Raw genomic sequence first — 21,146 nt, forward strand, 5'->3', positions numbered from 1 at the left:
GACTTCAAACTGGGGATTTATTTAAAGATGACAACTTCAATAGTATGTTAAATGAGATGGAGAAAGCTGGATGGAAGTCTTTTAAGAGCATTTCCCAGAATTAATTAGGAAACCATAAATCAGAAAATTACAAACAAAATATTGGATAATCTTTTAAAATCTTATAAAATCATGGGATGCAACAGGTCCTTGGACTTGCACTTGGATTTCTTCCCAGCAAATATAGGAGCAGTCAGCAATGAAAATGGTGAACGGTTTCATCAGTATATTTCAGGTATGGAAAAGCTGTACCAGGGCAAGTGGGATCCAAGCATGCTAGCTGAATATTGTTGGACCTAAAAAGAGATGCTCATGATAGAAATTGTCATAGAAAATTAAAAATTACCGATTTTGTGGTAGATTATAGTATACTAAGAATGCATTTAAAATACATTATGTTGTAAAATTAAAATACTTGTCTTTAAAAAACTTAAGTGACATGATAGACTAATTCCGAAACCATATTTGAATTTAGCGCGAAAAATGCTATTCAATCATTTTCACTTCTGGGACAAAAAATAAATCAAAATTTGTTTACCAGTGTAATCTGTAATTTGAGATCACTGGGTGGTTCTGACAACCTCATTGCTAAAAACATGGCACGCCGGCGTCTATGGAGCTGTAGATTGATCCTGAATGTAGATCTATATGAATGAAGCTAAAATTGTAACTACGGAGTATCGGGTAGTTGCTACGCAATGCTGGCTAGAATGATTGAGTCTGAGTGAGATAAGCAATTATTTAGCATTTGCGTGTTATTAAATTGTTGTTTTATGAGATAGTGATTGAGAAGAGATGCTCTGTTCTTTGTTATTGATGTAGTTTGACATTTTAATATCATTGTAGTTGTACGTATGGTTTATTGTAAAATAGTAGTGTAAGTGTTTTAAATAATATTGATAGTATAAGATAATTTTTAAAAGAGAACAATGATGAATAACTCGATGTATTTTTTATATTTTCCTGTTAATGTTGTTCCCGAAAATCTTGCTAATCTTTAAAAATTATTATCTATGATTTTTTTTTTATTTACGGCAAAAAATAAAATAAAATAGTTTTTTAATGGGGTACTTTTTTAAAAAGCGCTTATGAAATTTATAGCTACATAACCTCAAACACAGATACGTATTATTTAGTCCTATAATAAATAATGGTTTTACGGGACTTCTATATAAATACTGTCTTGAATTATTAGACCTAATTATAACCTTTTTTTACATTATTTTTAACCTTTTTCTAAATTTATGTAATTTTGAACTGGGCTATTTTTAATTTAATTTGCAAATTTCATTTATATAAATGCAGTAGTAATGTTTGTAATTAATGACTTTTCAAGTATTGAAACGCACAGCATCAAATCTTTTAATGCTGTGCTCCCTGGGTAAGTTGTTGGATTTATTGGAACCTTTATTGTGTATATATTACAGATTATAGGTAAAAAGATTGAGCTGAGTTCAGTTTAAGAATTTTATTCATGTAATTTTAAAACTCGAGCTTTACCTCTAATTATTTACTACGACCTCACGGTGATTGTATTGATGTTTTTAAAACTTCTCCACATTTTGTGTATTGTTAATTATAAAAATACACCAATCTTAAAATGGTAAAATATTGTATATTTTTTCTGGTATGTATTTAAATTATATTGTAAAAATATACCATTTATGTAAGAGATAAGTTAAAATTTTTTTTATTCTATACTTGTGGACTGTTAGCCACTAGCTTTTTCAATTAAACACCCATCTGTGTTATTTCTTTTAAAGAGCTTTTTCCTAAGATTATTTTCTTAAGGTAATAAAAATAGAACAATTCAGTGAAAATTCTAAGGACTGAAATTAGATTTTGATGAATATCAACAAAGTTAAAGAAACAGAAATTAAATTCAATAAAAACTATGTGGTTGAAATGTTGTAAATAGTGGACTTTTGTTTACAATTATAGCATATTTATATCTTCTTTTTTTTCTTGATATGTAAAGTAATATTAATACATTTTGTATACTGATTACCAAATTTTTTTTACATACATGTGTGTGTGTATGTGCGCACGCATGTCTGGGAAAAATTAGGTTGTAGGGAGTGTACCGAAATGAAACGTCTGGCACAAGATGAGGAATTATGGAGAGCTGCATCAAACCAGTCAAATGACTGAAGACAAAAAAATATGAAAAATAATTCCTTTATTTGTATATTTTTTTAGGTTGTTATTAAATCATAAAAAGTTATTTAGACCACGGAGCTGTTAAATTGTCAATTATAATTTTTTTTCAAAATCATGTTAATTTATATGAAAACAATTCCATTCTTTATGGTAAGGGATAATTCATCAAACCCAGCACATTGCTAAATGAAATAGATGTATTTTGGAAAAATGTTTTAATCATTAAAAAAAAATGTACTATAATATTTTTTTTAGAATAAAAAATAAACAATAATTTTTTACAATAAAAATAAACAAAAAGGAAGGCTAACTTTTTAAAAATTAGCCTAATTAACATTTTTAAATTTATAAATATGTTCTACATGATTCATACTTATGAGCACCAAACAGTGACCTGACAGCTCATTTTTTGTATTTTAAAAACTCATCCTGACGTTTTGAGGAACCCTAAGGGATTATTATGTTTTTAGACAGGAATATGTATAAGAATAACAGTTATGAAATCCTTAGCTTTTTATTAAGGCACTTAAAAGCCATATTCCATTAACTTTATGGTTAATGAACACGTGAAAGTTTACTAAACAAATGAATTTGAGAGCTCCAATAAATGATTTCAGAACCATAGGAGCATTGAATTATGTTGATTACTAAGAACACCCTGCTATTGTTTAAAATGGTTGAGTTTTGTGAAAGAAAATAATTATGTCACTGATTTACTCAGATTAGGAACAGAACTTTCCAAGCATTCTATATAATTTTGTACAACCAGTATCCATATAAACTACTTTATTTTTTTTCAAAACTAACTATCATAAATGATCTATGAAATTGGAAAATTTACCATTATTAATTATGAGGGTAAAGATTGAATTTTATGACTGTTATTTAATTATGACTGGTGTTTTAAATAGTTACAGTTGTATGAGATTTGTCATTTCAAACCAAAAGATACAGCATGCTGTTCCAGAGATTTACATCAGGAATTAAGCACTGATGAAAAGCATAGGGATATGGCAGGAGGTTGCTTCATTTGTAGGATGGTTTATAGAGTTAATGAAGTAATATAATTTTTTTTTAGAATACTTACAAAAGTAATAGTCAAAAATCTAGCAAAGGATTATATAACTTTACTGACTCACCCTTGACAGAACTTTATTTCAAATATACAATTGGGTTTTTAAATATTAAGACTTAGAATTTTTACTTAAAATCAGTCAAATAAATTATGAAATACAAATAGAAAATAATTTTGAAAATCAATTTTAGATAACAAATTTAATAAACAATTTTTAGAAATCAGTTTCTGCAGGCTGTTCAATATTTCAATAACAATATTAGCAATATTTCACTAACTGGTGTCATATATGTCAGTGTTACCTCATGTAAAAATTAATAACTCCTGTATTATAAGGAAACATTTTAATTAAATACAGTGCCATAAAATAGAATTTTTTTAATGATATTAGAAGAGAATTAATAAATGTGAATTTGGACTCACTTTACCTGCATGTTTGTGGGGGTAAAAACTGGAAATTATGTTGTCTGACAATTGGTCAGACTTTAGAATTTTCAAACTTATTTATTTTGTTGAAGTTGTTATTTTGAAGATGTTGAGTATGTATGTGTATATACCAAATTTAATGAAATTATCTGATTCCATTCTTAAGATATAAATTTTTATTAAAAAACACAAAATGGCAAACAAAGGGAAATAAAGCAAAGTTGAGTGTTTATCTACATCAGGTTTTTTTTTTACTTTTATGTCCTGAATCAGTTCCTTAAGTTTGACCAATATCTTCAGGTCATCCTGTCAGGAAAAAAATTTTAAAATATGTGTGATGACTAATATGTTGCAAAATATGGATAATTTGCCAAACCACCCAAGCCAAGTTTAAAAACCAAATTCTGTAGCACTGAAGTAAAAAAGATTGGGTGCAGTTTTATTACATGCTATTAGGTGCTAAGATCACTGCAGTTGATGTGATTTGAAATTTATCTGTAGAAACCAAATTAGTTTATATGTAACATTTATTTTTTATAAAATACAGCTCTGGATGTAGACATCTAAATTTGTATAATTTGAATTTTATTACACTTGTAGCCTATTTATACATTAAAAACCACTGTAATACCAAAACCTGTTATGACATCTTTACAATTGTAAAAATATTTTCAATTGTAATGATTTATTTTTATTTTTATTTTCCAAGGTAAATCAATTGTTTTTTAACATATTAAATGGAATGTACACTGTACTCTGTGTAATGGAAACTAATTATTAATGGTATAAGTCGTATGGTATTTAGATTTACAACAAGCAGTAATTACTGTAGATGATTGTAGAATAATTAAATAATTAACCAAATAAAAATCATCTGTCGCAAGCTGACTAATGTTAACTCATAGAAAATTTTATTGTAAGAGAAATGAGGATGGCTTCAAGCTACAACATAGCAGTTTATGCATCCATGAAGGCCAGTTTTAGCAGCTACATTTTAGACATAAATAACTACTGTTTTATTTATGTATATGAAAATTAAAAAAAATCTTCAAATTTGAAGAAATAAATTACTTGTTTCATTCAGATCTATACATTTTATTAGCAGGGCCATAATTAGATTGTGTAATTGAAAATTTTCAGGAATACTAAAGCATATTCCGAAATTGTAACTATAACATTAAGTTAGTTTTAACATAACATTAATTGTGAGGAATTTTCTTAAATTATGGTTACATGAAGATATTGTCAATTTCAAGTAGGGGTTAGTTTAATTGTATTTAAAGTGAAATGATTGTATAAAACTTATTTGAAAAATTGATTAAATTTGAGTAAATCTTGTAACAATAGTTGTAACTACTATAGTACTTGTATATAGCTCACACAATTATTTTTGATTATGTTTACTATAATTCTTCTTTTGTTTTCAGCTGAACAAAACGAACCTAACTGTAACACTGCAAAAATGGCCAATTTTGGTGAGGTGAGTAAAAACTGTTGTATAACACAGCTTTTTGTATATGATTATGATGATAGTCATTATGATGTTTACTTCATTTGATCATTGTGCATGAATAATAACTTTAGAGTTTACAATGATTATAAAATAGTGATTGATAAAGTGATGATCTAAATATATATAGGTATATGAAGTTTAACCCACCGGGTTGGTCTAGTGGTTAAAACGCGTCTTCCCAAATCAGATGATTTGGAAGTCGAGAGTTACAGCGTTCAAGTCCTAGTAAAGCCAGATATTTTTACACGGATTTGAAGACTAGATCGTGGATACCGGTGTTCCTTGGTGGTTGGGTTTCAATTAACCACACATCTCAGGAACGGTCGAACTGAGAATGTACAAGACACTTACACTTCATTTACACTCATACATATCATCCTTATTCATCCTCTGAAGAATTATCTAAACGGTAGTTACCGGAGGCTAAACAGGAAAAAGAAAAAAAAAAGATATATGAAGTTTTATTTATCTTGCAGTCTAACCATGTGTTCATGATTGTATTCATTGTATTAGTTTCCTGGTTATTCATGATTTTTGGAAATTTTCTTTTAAATAGAGTTCCAATTATTTTTCTTAATTTAGTTTGTCATAATGGTGTTACCTGTACAGCTGTATTAACTTAAGAGCTTGAAGTTAAAATTAAGTTGAGTTAACGAGAAGTATATTATTGTTAAATTTCATGTTAAGTGATAAATTGCTATATATAAAATCATATTATTAAGTATAGTAAATTCCTTGAAATTCATAGAATGAACTTCATTCTATGTAGATTAAAAATCTGAAAGAGGAATCTAATTTAACTCCATGAAAAATATCCATTTCAAATTTCCAAAAAATTTCCATCAAATAGGTAAGAAAATTGCCCTAAAGTTTAGCATTTTTCTTTTTATATTTGTTTTTAATATTTTACTTTCCCTTTAACATTCAAAAGAAAAAAGCCGTTTTTGATGCTTTCAACTTAACGTGGCCTTACAACTATTAAATCAAGTAAAGTAATTTTATAAATATGTCCTGTTAATTATCCCTGATAACTAATCTTTCCTAATTGGCCTTCTTCATTTTGCATTTTTTACCAATGGATTTTTACTTATTGGTCATTCTCTAAGAAATATTAATTTCACTCAAAATTGGCACCTTTGAAAAATTACAAATTTGTTTATTTTATTTTATGAGCTAATTAAAAATATTTATTTATTAGGTTTTATAATCTATAGCCGGCATTTTTTGATTTGAGATGTGCATGTTCAGAAAAATATATATAAAAAAGAAGTACAAAACTTGAATCTACCAGAAGCAAGGTTAATCTCAGTTTCTATATATATATATATATATATATATATATATATATATATATTCCCTTCTCTTTATTTCTGTAAATGCGAAATATAATCATTTTTATTTTTTATTATTTTTAAGAATAATTAGCAATGCTAATTTAACATTATCTGGTTCCAAATATTACCATGTACTTCTGTCATTGATATGGTTAATGTATCATTTACTGAAGGCAGAACAGACCAGTACCTGCTTCTCAGTTGTAAGAGTTGTTCTTCAACTAAATAACATTATGGCAGTTATTTAGATCTTTTAGTTGAATAATAATAAGGGATATTTGATATTAAAGTTTTTGAGAAAGCTTAACATTTTTTTCACGTTTGATTTTTTATCATTTAAATTTTTCAAATTTAATTCATCAAAATCAAATTGTCTGTTTTTGAGATATATATTTTTTTTCAGTTTTGAAATTCTGTCAAAATCTGTATATTGTTAAACCTACTCTAGCTGCCTTTAAGAAAAAAACTGTTAAAATTTAAAGAGACTTTTAAACAATTTATTTTCATTTTCTGCATTACTAGGAATATAAATTACATCTACTACTGAATTTTTTCCTCAGTAAGCATTTCTTAAATTCAAACTATCTGGGATTTATTCATCCTGTGAAGGATAAGCTTTTATTCTATGGTATATTGATATAATTTGTTCAGTTAGATTTTCACAGAATTGATTATTGGCCTCCTATTTAAAATTAGTTGTTCTATCAGCCACTTATGATTAAATAGAATTGTTCAATTTCATTTTAATATATTTCTTTTATGCTTTAAAAATCATTATAAATTTTATTTAATACTTATAAAATTTTTTAAATGTCATGCGCTATCGAGATTGTTCATTTTACTAATTATATCAAAAACTAGTATTCCATGTATTGAAGGTTTCTCCTCACAAGTATTTATTACCGTTTAAATTCAATGTACAGTTGGACACCAGTTAACTGAAATCTAAATACTGATTTTCGGGTTGTCCAAATAAATAGACTGTTTTACATCCACATTCAGAAATTTAAAAAAGTAATACACATTTAACAGGAAATGTATTTTTATCAATCTTTGTTTTTACTGGGGTTTTTAATTGACTTTTTTCAGTTCTTTTACCACTTTTAGTTCCCTTTTTAATTTTACTGAAATTTATTTTTTTATATTTTCATCTTTCTATTAATATACGTATTAAACATTTCATTGATGTGTCCAGTATGTATGATAAAACTGTTTAATATTCCAAAAATCTGGATTTCTTATTATGTAAATTCAACCTTGAAAAGGTCAGTCCAGATAATCGGCACTCCACTGTATTTATAATCCATGGGTATACTGAACATTTTTAGTATGGCATAAAATTCATTTCATTTCAACATAAAAAAAATAAGTAATTGTAACCAAAAAACAAATGGGGTAACCTGATATAAGATATATTTTGGTGTATTTTCATTGAGCCAACTCTAATGCTGCATATCAGTACGCAAGCATATTGGGATTCTATTAATATTCAACCCTAAAAAGTAAGTGATGCCTTCATTCTGTTCACCACAGGGACTATCTATACAAGTGAAGTGATGACTTGAAAAGATAGTTGAATATACTGACTGAACTGACTATTATTCTTGAAGGATTCTAATTGATGTGATCTTATATCTCAGATGTTTTACACTCATCAAACCCACACCTATAAGTTGTTTAACCATTTACTTTGAAAAACAATGCAACATGTACATTTTTTAAAATGATAATGAAATTGTGGATTTGAAAAGCTTTTGAAATAGATTTGTAAGTTTATTATTGGTAAGGTTATTTTTTTTTTGTCTTCAGTCATTTGACTGGTTTGATGCAGCTCTCCAAGATTCCCTATCTAGTGCTAGTCGTTTCGTAGGGTTATTAAACTTTCTATTTTGGTGTTTTCATAGGTAATTTTTAAAATATAATATATATAAATTATTTTAATAATATAATATTATATATGAATATAATATAATATATATGAATTATGAATCATGAGACCTTGCCGTTGGTGAGGGGGCTTGAGTGCTCAGGGATACAGAGTAGCTGGACCGAAGGTGCAACCATATCGGAGAGGTATCGGTTGAGAGCCAGACTAAGGAATGATTCCTGAAAGAGGGCAGCAGCTCTTTCAGTAGTTGTTAGGGGCGTGAGTCACAATGACTTAAACGGCCATATCAACATCAATCAGTCCTCTGAGTACTGCGCAGCTGAAAGCAATGGAAAACTACAGCTGCTTTTTTTCCAAGAAAATGTGGCTCTCTGCATTTTCAAATAGCAATGATGGAGGCGCCTTCCTTGGTAAAATATTACTAGTCCCCCGTTCGGATCTCCAGGTGGGGACTACTAAGGAAGGGGTCACCAGAAAATTAAAAGATAACATTCTACGAGTCGGAGCGTGGAATGTTAGAAGCTTAAAAAAGGTTGGTATGCTAGAAAATTTAAAAAGGGAAATGGATAGGATAAATGTGGATGTAGTAGGAATTAGTTAGGTTCGGTGGGAAGAGGAAGGCGACTTTTGGTCAGGTGATTTTAGAGTAATTAACTCAGCTTCAAATAATGGGCAGGCAGGAGTAGGTTTCATAATGAACAAGAAGATAGGGAAGAGAGTAGAGTATTTCAAAACGCATAGCGATAGAATCATTGTAATAAAGATAAAATCAAAACCTAAACCGACAACGATTGTTAACATCTATATGCCTACAAGCGCCCATGATGATGATGAGGTAGAGTGTGTATACGAAGAGATTGATGAAGCAATTAAACACGTAAAAGGAGATGAAAATTTAATAATAGTTGGAGATTGGAATGCAAGCATTGGAAAAGGCAAGGAAGGAAATGTGGGTGAATACGGGCTGGGCAAAAGGAATGAAAGAGGGGACCGACTTATAGAGTTTTGCACGAAGTATAATTTAGTAATTGCCAACACCCAATTTAAAAATCATAATAGAAGAATATACACTTGGAAAAAGCCAGGCGCGATACTGCAAGAATCGCTTGGGGAAAGGAAGAGGAGGTAAAGAAGATTTTTGAGGAGGACATCGCAAGAGGTCTGAGTAAAAAAGATAAGGTAGAAAATGTAGAAGAAGAATGGGAGAATGTGAAAAAGGAAATTCTTAAATCAGCAGAAGCAAACTTAGGTGGAATAAAGAGAACTGGTAGAAAACCTTGGGTTTCAGACGATATATTGCAGCTGATGGATGAACATAGAAAATATAAGAATGCTAGTGATGAAGAAAGTAAAAGGAACTATTGGCAATTAAGAAATGCTATAAACAGGAAGTGCAAACTGGCGAAAGAAGAGTGGATTAAAGAAAAGTGTTCAGAAGTGGAAAGAGAAATGAACATTGGTAAAATAGACGGAGCATACAGGAAAGTCAAGGAAAATTTTGGGGTATGTAAATTAAAATCTAATAATGTGTTAAACAAAGATGGTACACCAATATATAATACGAAAGGTAAAGTCGATAGATGGGTGGAATATATTGAAGAGTTATACAGAGGAAATGAATTAGAAAATGGTGTTATAGAGGAAGAAGAGGAAGTTGAGGAGGATGAAATGGGAGAAACAATACTGAGATCTGAATTTAAGAGAGCATTAAAAGATTTAAATGGCAGAAAGGCTCCTGGAATAGACGGAATACTTGTAGAATTACTGCGCAGTGCAGGTGAGGAAGCGATTGATAGATTATACAAACTGGTGTGTAATATTTATGAAAAAGGGGAATTTCCGTCAGACTTCAAAAAAAGTGTTATAGTCATGATACCAAAGAAAGCAGGGGCAGATAAATGTGAAGAATACAGAACAATTAGTTTAACTAGTCATGCATCAAAAATCTTAACTAGAATTCTATACAGAAGAATTGAGAGGAGAGTGGAAGAAGTGTTAGGAGAAGACCAATTTGGTTTCAGGAAAAGTATAGAGATAAGGGAAGCAATCTTAGGCCTCAGATTAATAGTAGAAGGAAGATTAAAGAAAAACAAACCAACATACTTGGCGTTTATAGACCTAGAAAAGGCATTCGATAACGTAGACTGGAATAAAATGTGCAGCATTTAAAAAAAATTAGGGTTCAAATACAGAGATAGAAGAACAATTGCTAACATGTACAGGAACCAAACAGCAACAATAACAATTGAAGAACATAAGAAAGAAGCCCTAATAAGAAAGGGAGTCCGACAAGGATGTTCCCTATCTCCGTTACTTTTTAATCTTTACATGGAACTAGCAGTTAATGATGTTAAAGAACAATTTAGATTCGGAGTAACAGTACAAGGTGAAAAGATAAAGATGCTCGATTTGCTGATGATATAGTAATTCTAGCCAAGAGTATAAAGGATTTAGAAGAAACAATGAACGGCATAGATGAAGTCCTACGCAAGAACTATCGCATGAAAATAAACAAGAAAACAAAAGTAATGAAATGTAGTAGAAATAACAAAGATGGACCACTGAATGTGAAAATGGGAGGAGAAAAGATTATAGAGGTAGAAGAATTTTGTTATTTGGGAAGTAGAATTACTAAAGATGGACGAAGCAGGAGCGATATAAAATGCCTTATAGCACAAGCTAAACGAGCCTTCAGTAAGAAATATAATTTGTTTACATCAAAAATTAATTTAAATGTCAGGAGTAGATTTTTGAAAGTGTATGTTTGTAGTGTCGCTTTATATGGAAGTGAAACTTGGGCAATCGGAGTATCTGAGAAGAAAAGATTAGAAGCTTTTGAAATGTGGTGCTATAGGAGAATGTTAAAAATCAGATGGGTGGATAAAGTGACAAATGAAGAGGTATTGCGGCAAATAGATGAAGAAAGAAGCATTTGGAAAAATATAGTTAAAAGAAGAGACAGACTTATAGGCCACATACTAAGGCATCCTGGAATAGTCGCTTTAATATTGGAAGGACAGGTAGAAGGAAAAAATTGTGTAGGCAGACCACGTTTGGAATATGTTGAACAAATTGTTAGGGATTTAGGATGTAGAGGGTATACTGAAATGAAACGACTAGCACTAGATAGGGAATCTTGGAGAGCTGCATCAAACCAGTCAAATGACTGAAGACAAAAAAAAAAATATATAATATAAACATATTCAGCTACTCCACAATGTACAGAATTAAAGAACATTCTTACCTTATTTATTATTTTTTTTTTTTATTAAATCACTGTTCGGGTATAAGCTCATCTTCAGTAATGTTTTTTTTTTAAGTTTTTTCTTTTTTACATTTACACATTAAAATACATATGATATGTTAAAATTTGTAGGACAAATATTTGTTCAGTCAATAGTTTTTTTTTTTTTTTAATTTAAGGTGTTTTAATATTTAAAATTTTTCTTTAACAGGTTGTCAATATGCTAATACAGTTCTGTACTGATTATCTGATTTATTTAAAATCTCTTATCAATGTATTAGCAACTTAAACAACATTAATAAGAATGTCCCCATCAAATTCTGTCTACAGATTCATTAGACTGAATTTATATTTATATTATAAAATCTTTCTAAAATTTATAATTTTTTATTATTACTTTCGTGTTCGATGTTTACTTTTTTAATTATTTCTAAATTATTTTACAAACTAGTTATACTACGTTTGTTAATTATTAAATTGTCTGCTACATTTGAGACACCTATTTTTTTTATTTTTAAATGACCTGAAATGTTCATTAAATCTATTTTTAAATGACGTATTTGTTTTCCAATATAATTTTTTCAAAATTTTTGCATTTTACTTTATAAATACCAGAAGTATAGTATTTATTTTCCACTATTTCATTATTATAATATTTTTAATGTTTTATTATATGGTTATCAAGTTTATATTTTTTATCAATATAAGCATTAATTAAGTTTTCTATAATTTTATTTGTGTAGAAGTAATTTATATAAATATTTTCATTGTTTTCATTTTCATTTATGGGTTTTAATGTAGTAATGCTTATTGTATTGAAGTATTTGGAATTACATTATTTATATATGAGTATATTATCGATCAGTGAGAGATATCATATCCATTCTTTATATTATTTATTTCATTATACAAATCTTGTTTATTGTTTGTGTATTTTATTGCTCGATTTATAATGTTTTTAAAAATATTAATTTTTTGAGACCAAGGATGGTTGGAAACCTTTTTTTTTTGTTTTTGTTCTTTTAAAAAGTAATATCATAATAAAATAGATAATAATAAAAATCTATTTCTTGAGTAAAAAGAAGAAAATTTTGGTTGTGGGGCCAAGTTAGTTACAGAAATAAACACTAATATATAAAATTAAAAAAAAAACAAAAACAAAAAAACTGCAATCCTATGTTACTGATTGTTTATCAAAGCAGAATGATTTAATTTAGTGATATTTGCTATACATTTTGAATTATAATTATTTCAGGTAGTTCAACAAGCTCGTAATGCATTTGACAGTGGTAAAACAAAACCATATGAATTTAGAATGAAACAATTACATCAGCTTATGAAGATGTATACTGAAAATGGACCTGATCTTGTTGCTGCATTGGCTACGGATCTTAGAAAGGTACTATTTTATTTGTTATTTCTATTGTGATTTCTTTAAAAATAATCTTTATGTTAAGATTTTACATTTATATATTTAATCCTCATTGTAGATCTTTTAAATTACATTTTTAATTTTTGTGATAGTTTCTTGTAATGTATATTGTTGTTGTTTTGTGAATTTATAAATTGCATAAATATTTATGCAATTTGTAAAAGTTTATATATTTTTTTTTTAATAAAAGATTTTTTTTCAGAGTAAAATGGAAGCATATGTTCTAGAAATAGACTTTTTAATCAATGATTTAAAAAATTCCATTATGAACTTGAAAGACTGGATGAAGCCTGAAAAGGTAACTTAAACATTTGTTATAATTGTGGTTTTTTACTGATGTAATTTGTCCATTCTATGATATATATAATAAGGACGATTCAATGCATTTCTTCAATCTTTAATTAGAATATATGTTATGTAGTGCCTTAGAATTAGGTGCTAAAAAATAGATTTATTTTAAATTTTCAACAGTTAGTTAAAGCATTTTCAATTACACGAAAACTGATGTACAATGTAAACTTACTGTTAATTTGTACAAGGTTTGAGCCTACAAGAATATTTTTAAAGCTACAATTAATAAATTGAATATACTTTTTAGTTGTAAATAACAGATAAGTGTTTCACAAATAACAGTATTTCTTTGTAGTCCTATTTGCTAATGATAAGATAGTACATGTTAACAATTTTATAAAGTCTTGTAGTTGTCTTATTCAGTTTCTAACAAAATAATTGTAATTTTTTTTGTTTTTTTGATGGGGAGGCTTGTTAAACAAGGTGCTATGTTTGTTTGTTATTAATTAATTTGTCAGTTTTATCTTAATTAAATCCTCTTAAATGTATCAATGAAATAACAGTAAGTCTTTTAAGTTTCTTATTAACATCAAGCCATGATTAATTTAGTTTCCTATATTGTTTTTTACTTATTTTGATCATTTGCTCATAACCAATTTTGCATACTTCTAGAAACTATCCCATATAATTTGTATAATTTTTTTTTCAGAATTCAGTTTTTTTGCTGTAAACTGAATATAACTTAGTATAATTTTGTTATAATTTATATCTGCTATATGTCAATAGATAGATAGTTTGTTAATCTATAAAATTGTAGGTTAATTATTTTTAATTATTAAGATATGGTTTTATGATGTAATTGTTTATAAAGAAAAATCAATATAATTGTATTTTTTTTTAAGCCAAGCAAATCCCTTGCTTATATGTTGGATGGTGTGATGATTCTGAAAGATCCTAGAGGAGTAGTGTTAATTATTGGTGCTTGGAATTATCCTATACAGTTAAGTTTATTACCGGTACATGGGGCTATAGCTGCTGGTAATTGTGTAATTATTAAGCCTTCTGAAGTGGCTCCAGCATCTGCAAAGATAATGGCCGAACTTATTCCGAAGTATCTTGATCAGGTTTGTATTAACTTAGCCTACTTTTTTTAAAACTTTCTATGTACTTAAATTATTCATTTTTTTTTTTAAATATTGTGCATTCTTGCAGTGATAGCTTCAGTCATTTATCTCTTAAGCAACAGTAATATAACATAAATTTTCAATCAGCATATAGTTAAGTTACGGAAGCAATTAAATAAACTTACATTAGACTAGATAAATTCATAACACTCAAGCATTTTAATAAAAAAACTTAAAAATTTTACAATGTTAATAATATGTACAAAACATCAGAATGAATGGTATACTTTTTCAGGAAAACTGAAAATTTTTCACGTAAAACAAATCTGAAATTTTGAAGAAATTTATATTTATCAAAAACCTGTGTGCTTGCCAAATATTTTATAACATAAACTTTTATCTATGTATCATTTTTAAAAGCTTTGTATACAACTGTAAAAAGAACATTTTGGTTAATCATGTAATTGAAATAGAATTCTGAATAATACTATAAATAAAAAGAACTGAAATTGATGAAAGATTGTGGTTGAATTTTCACTTAATTACATTCCTAGATGTATAGTATTTGGTTTCATTTTATTGTTCTAGACAATTATATTTATAAAGTAAATGGAACAAATATATATGACGATCTTACATATCATCCTCATATCATTTTATCATGGGGGATTACTTATTTGTTCACTAGTTGAACAAATTGCAATGTACATTTTACGAATAATAGAAAAACTTTTTTGACAATAGTAAAACTGTATTATAATAATGCCTGTAGTCATTATAAAAGGAAATTTATTCTTTGTATAAAGTAATAAATTACTGATTTTTATATACAGCTATATTAAATGAATTAGTTTTAAACCGGCATAGATTGCATTGTGGGGAAAGAACTGTATTGTAATAAATATAGTTAGGATTTATCATAGCCATGTCTCCTGATAATGTCACTCTGTGTTATTGTTCTTTGGAATGTTTACGGAGGATTGCATATGCATTTACTGACCATTACACCATCAGTCTCTTAGAGGCTTGTGTTTAGTTCTATGGGTGTTCAACTAAAGTCATATACACCGTGTGCGACTTGTTACATTATTTATTTTGTCCAGCGCACTCAGCTTGTATTTTTCATTGACTTATTCTTATATTCTTAGACAAGTAAAAATATATATTATTATACTATTTAATAAATATTTATTTTATAATCACTTATTATTATTTACTATTCCTAATAAAACATGTTTAGTTGTAGAATTTTTACCATACCATTAGTATTTGTGTAGGAAATATATTACTATCTACTGTTTTCTGAACATTTTTCACAGTAGCCATTAATATTAAAAGTAAAATATATTATCCATAAACAATAGTTTTTATTTTTACAAAAAAGTCACAAAAATGGATTCTCAAGATGAAAAAAGTATTCTAAGAATGTTTGAGAGTTTAGAAAAGGAAGATGGGTGGAATGCTATACTTCAAGAACAACAAAACTGTGTCAGGAGATGGCTTTTTGATGACAAAATGAACAAAGAAAATGAAATAATCCCTAATGAAGAACCTGATGACAAGGATGATCATCTAGATGTAAGCAACCACAACACAGATACCTAAGAATCTGTGGAATCTGAAGGTGAAGACGAAGGAAATTGTGAATCACATTGACCAGTTGACGAACCTTATTACCTTGGTCGCAACAATACCAAATGGAGCATGTTAAATCCTGCTGCTATATGGGGGCTTACCCAAGGTCAGAATATTGTAATTCATTTGGCAGTAGTATCATGTAGAGATATACAGAATGCAAACACACTGTTGGAAACATGGATACACTTTTTTCCAGACATACTACAAGACACCATTGTAGAGTTCATTAATAATTGGAGTGAAAATGCAAGCAAAAATTTTTCTAAGGCAAGAGATGGACTTACCACAAATCAGGCTGAAATAAAAGCTGTAGTTGGGTCTCCTTTACCTGGCCGGAGCCTTGAAAGCAAATGCATACCAATTTAGAAGACTTATTGGCTACCGATGGAACTGGAATAGAAGCTTTCAGGATGACTATGAACCTAAGGAGATTCAAGTTTCTTCTGCGAGGTCTTTGTTTTGACGATATAATGAACAGGGAAGAAAGAAAAGTGATGGACGAACTGGCACCGATTCGGTTATTGTTTGAAGACTTTGTTCATTGTTGTAAGTCAAATTATTCACCTAGCAAATATTTGACAATTTATGAAAGGCTTGAATCTTTCCGTGGAAGATGTCAATTCTGCCAGTACATGGCAAACAAGCTAGCAAAGTACAGTATAAAAATATTCACACTAACTGATGCCAGAATGTTTGATACCTACAATATGGAGGTATATGCTGGACAACAACCTGAAGGGCCATTTTTCAAGGATAACTGCCAACACACGATCGTTGAAAGATTGATTACACTGCTTTCTGGATCGGGTCAAAACAACAGCACTCAGTCTACTAAAAAAACCACAATTTGACACTAGTAGATACTATTAGAAAAACAAGAGAGAAATACCTTCTCTATTTATGGAAACAAAGAATAATCTTGTAGGGAGCAGCATTTTGGATTCGAAGAGGACGCCCTTTTATTGTTGTATGTTCCAAGAAAAACAAGGTTGTCCTCCTTTTATCTACAATGCACTTCATCGTGTACAATATTGATGCTGGCTATAGGGAAACTAACAAGCCAGAAGTACTAATATTTTATAATCACAAAAGGCAGGGTTGATGAAGTGAAAGGTAGCTTCAGTTTCATGGAAAAGCAACAGATGGAGTTTGACACTGTTTTTCTCCATGTTCAACATTGGAGGAATAAACAATTATGTAATTCTAAGGAATAAAATTACCTTATCAAAATACTAGCAATTTCTGTAAAGACTTTCAAAGAAATTCTGTAGAGAATTTCTAGCGGCATATAGAAATATCAAACATTCCTCTGGGAATTCAATTTAGACTTCAAGATGTTCGTGGAAATAAACCTCAATTAGTGAATCAAACAGCCAAAAATGGTGCTTGGAATAATAGTACTGAAAGATGCACTTTCTGTGATAGTTCAAAGGACAGAAAAACTAAAACTACCTGTAATCATTGTGCTGCTTACATCTGCCAGGAATACACAGTATTGTCATGTACTGGATGTGCTAGAAATTAAAATGAAAATCCCGAGATAAATGATTAGTAGGACAAAACGTTTTTCCACTTTATATTATTCAGATTACTTGTAGTCATGTTTTAATTTCTTCTTTAATAACTAATTTTTAAGCTAATAACTATTGTTTTTTTTTTTAGTCAATTCTTTATAATATATTGTTTTATTGAATGTTAGTGTACTGTAATATAAAAGTTATGTAATATGTTTTTGAAATATTTAATTATTTGTATAATTGTATATTATTATTATTAAAGAAATTAGTATCTATATTTGTAATAATGAAAATATAAACAACATAATCTAATAAAAAATTAAACAGTTTTACAAAGAAAAAACGCAATTATACTCTATTTATAACACCGTTTATGATTTTTGGTCCTTTCCACCATATGCAATCATACATGGTCCATATCAGCACTTCTGGCTGGGTTAAAAAAACATTTTATTAGTTTCAAGAAAAAAATACACATTATACAATACTATAAACAGTGCCTTTCAATCAGATCAATGGTTAAGAAATGGTTACAGAACAGAGCAAAAATGTTTATTGTTTTTTTGTTAGTACAGTTTTATATAACTTCATTTTTTTTCTTTCTTTTTAATTAGCAGTATTTGTGTCATTTATTCACTGTAAAAAATTGTGATGCATCTTGTAATAAAAGATACTAATACTATCAAAGTTGCTAATATTTGCGATTTAAAACAAACAAACAACAAGAAACAATTAAACAAAAAAATTATATGGTACAGGAAGCATTCAGACTATTGGATTGTATTACTACTACTGCGTAATTATGTTTTGTTTTGAATGGAGCTGTTCAACAAGAAAAGAAATTTAAAAAGAAAAAACTCAAAACCTTGAAAATGTGTAAATTTGTTTTTACTAGTGATGTCAATACATCCATACTCTTAGAAGGAAGCACAGTCATTTATCTAATAGTGTTATTAACCATGGTTCCCCATGCTTTCTTTAAGTTATGAAAAATTTCATAACTTCTTTTAATGTAGGATTATAGTAATTATTTCTCTTTTTAATCTTTGTCCATAATTTTATGATTAGATTGATTTTTTTAATAGATATCCAACTCAAAAAGTAGTGATGAATTTTCAGTCTTCTGTATAGTATTTTTATTAATTAAGTTTTTATAATAATAGAAAAAGATATTAATTTTTAATCCAGTTTTTCATAGAATTTCAGTAAAATGTTCAAGTATAAATTATGTGTGTAAGTAATAATCATGTTTTATTATTAGAGTAAATTTTCTTACATTCTAACTCACATTCAACCTATATAAAATTTAACTTCTGAAAAAGCTTCCAAAATGTAACTTATAAATTTTGCACTGGATGTAGCTTAGTTATATTATTGACAGGGATTTTTGTGGTCAATTTTGATTATGATTATATTTTTTATTTGAAAAAATTTGGGTCCTGCTTCATTGCCGTGTGATCAGGAAAATATGGTATTTCTTTATTTTCTCACTATCCCTTGTGACTTTTTAAGTTGAGTTCAAATTCTTGTTCTGTTCTCTCCATACATCTTTCTCAGTGGACTTTTTATTTCTTTGACCCATAAGTCATTTGATTGGTTTGATGGTATTTTCATTCTGTTCAGTTTATTCTAATTTTTTTTTGCATAATTACCACATACTATGTGTTTTAAATTTCAATCTTTGTCTTTCCCTGTAGTTTTTTAATCTTTGTAGATCATGCTTTATTACCGATTAACTAATTTATGTATTAATGTGACCTATCTTAATTCATGTTTTACATTTTTTTGGTACAAACTTATTTTTTTATTCATCTCTAAGCTTCATGTTTTACATTTTTTTGGTACAAACTTATTTTTTTATTCATCTCTAAGCTCTTAATTTCATTAATTATATCAAACTAATTTTCAACATCCTCCTGTAACACTACATTTCAATGCCTTCTAATTCTTATAGTTCTACTTTCCTATTATCTGTGTTTTGCTAATAAAGTGCAGCTAAATTGCACACACTATTTTAAGAAAACATTTCTAATTCTTAATATTTGTTAAGTAGCAGATTTTTTCTCCATAAATTCTCTACTTGTCTGCACCATTCTAACCTTTTGGTTTCTACCTTACTTTGTTAATTTTTAATAATTCTGTTTTCTAATTACTAAAATTCTGTAACTTCTAGAAGATAAATTATTATTTAATTCCTCATTACCTTTCCTTCTACATCTTTTCTTTAAGTTACAGTGCACTAAGATTTCAGGACATTCCGCCACATTATCAGTTGCAGCGGCAATTTTTTCAGCTAGTACAGTTGGTTCCTTCACATTTGTTTCATTTGAGGTGTTTTTCATTTCGAAAATGTCTTTTAATTTTTACACATCTGTACTTGTAGTGAATGAATTTTTAACAGTTGTCACTTGCTCCTTTGTCATGTAGCACTCCATATTGACTAACCACAACATGCTTACTGTAACATGTGACCTTAAGAATGTTCCAACCCTATGAAAAAACATGTACTGAATTTAAATCCTGTTAAGATTCAGTATATGTTTTTTTCATTTGTTTATCGTGATACATGTATTTTCATATTCAGTACATGTGTTCATTTTGATAAATCCATTATACCCATGTAGAACAGATAATTTATTAGATTAATTCTTAAAATACAGCTGTTAGCACATTTTTCTTAAAATTGTTACAAAAAAGTACAGATAATGAACTGATAGTTAAAAATTTTAAATCGCAGTTCAATGTAACATTTAGAAACAATGGTAATTATGTACACTGACACATTAGAGATAAGTTATAAATAATTTTATCAAACTGTAAACATCTCTCCAAATTATAAACAAGTGACATTTTTGAGTGCAAAAATTAAGTGTTAATTTGTAACTAGAGTTGTTAACAATCTATATTATTCAGCTTGCCTTTGACAGCAACCAACATTGGCAGGATAGTGAAATGAGGAGAGGATGGCCTTTGGCTGACAATTTGTTTGAGAAGCAGTATAGTTCACATTTTCTATCTTCACCTTATATTTAAGAATCTATTTTGTGAATACATCTGGTTTTTTTACAAAAATATTATATACCTTTATATAAAACATGTTTACTATTTTTTCAAAAAAAAAGAATACTGGTACTAAACCCAATTACAGTTACAGATGATGAGGGATCAATTATAAAGTATACTGTATTTTTGAAGCAGTATAAGTTATAAAATTATTAAATCATTATCATAAAAAGTTTTGATTTAATGTAAACTGTGTGTAAATAAAGAAGTTTTTATTACATTAGAAATCTTATTACTGTTTTTCCCATGTGATTAGTGATTTTTTATTTCAAGATCAAACCATTCTTGATTAATTACACTGATGGGCAAAAAAAAAATTTTTTAATGTTTCTCTAAGTGTGATGTCATTTCTAGAATTGCTTTTTTGCATATATTACAGATCTGTAAGTACAATTTTTCTAT

At 28.3% G+C, this 21,146-nt stretch overlaps 1 protein-coding gene across 8 annotated transcripts in view; it reads left to right on the forward strand.

Moving 5' to 3' along the window:
* Window positions 1-21,146, forward strand: part of Aldh-III (Aldehyde dehydrogenase type III) — a 199,017-nt gene that overhangs the window by 113,007 nt on the left and 64,864 nt on the right. For 6 of the 8 annotated variants that reach the window (XR_012755725.1, XR_012755726.1, XR_012755730.1 and 3 more), the window contains exons 2-5: window positions 5,128-5,180; window positions 12,935-13,078; window positions 13,314-13,409; window positions 14,305-14,526. Coding sequence is in view for 1 of the 8 variants with exons in the window: in XM_075360345.1 (XP_075216460.1) it covers window positions 5,128-5,180; window positions 12,935-13,078; window positions 13,314-13,409; window positions 14,305-14,526 (515 nt within the window). In the remaining 7 variants the exon portion in view is untranslated. Of the gene's footprint in view, window positions 1-732; window positions 917-5,127; window positions 5,181-12,934; window positions 13,079-13,313; window positions 13,410-14,304; window positions 14,527-21,146 lie in introns of those variants that run through there. The other 2 variants (XR_012755729.1, XR_012755727.1) reach the window with 2 other exon arrangements.

This window comes from Lycorma delicatula, chromosome 3 (genome assembly GCF_047948215.1).
Source record: "Lycorma delicatula isolate Av1 chromosome 3, ASM4794821v1, whole genome shotgun sequence".
NCBI classification, from domain to species: Eukaryota; Metazoa; Arthropoda; class Insecta; order Hemiptera; family Fulgoridae; genus Lycorma; species Lycorma delicatula.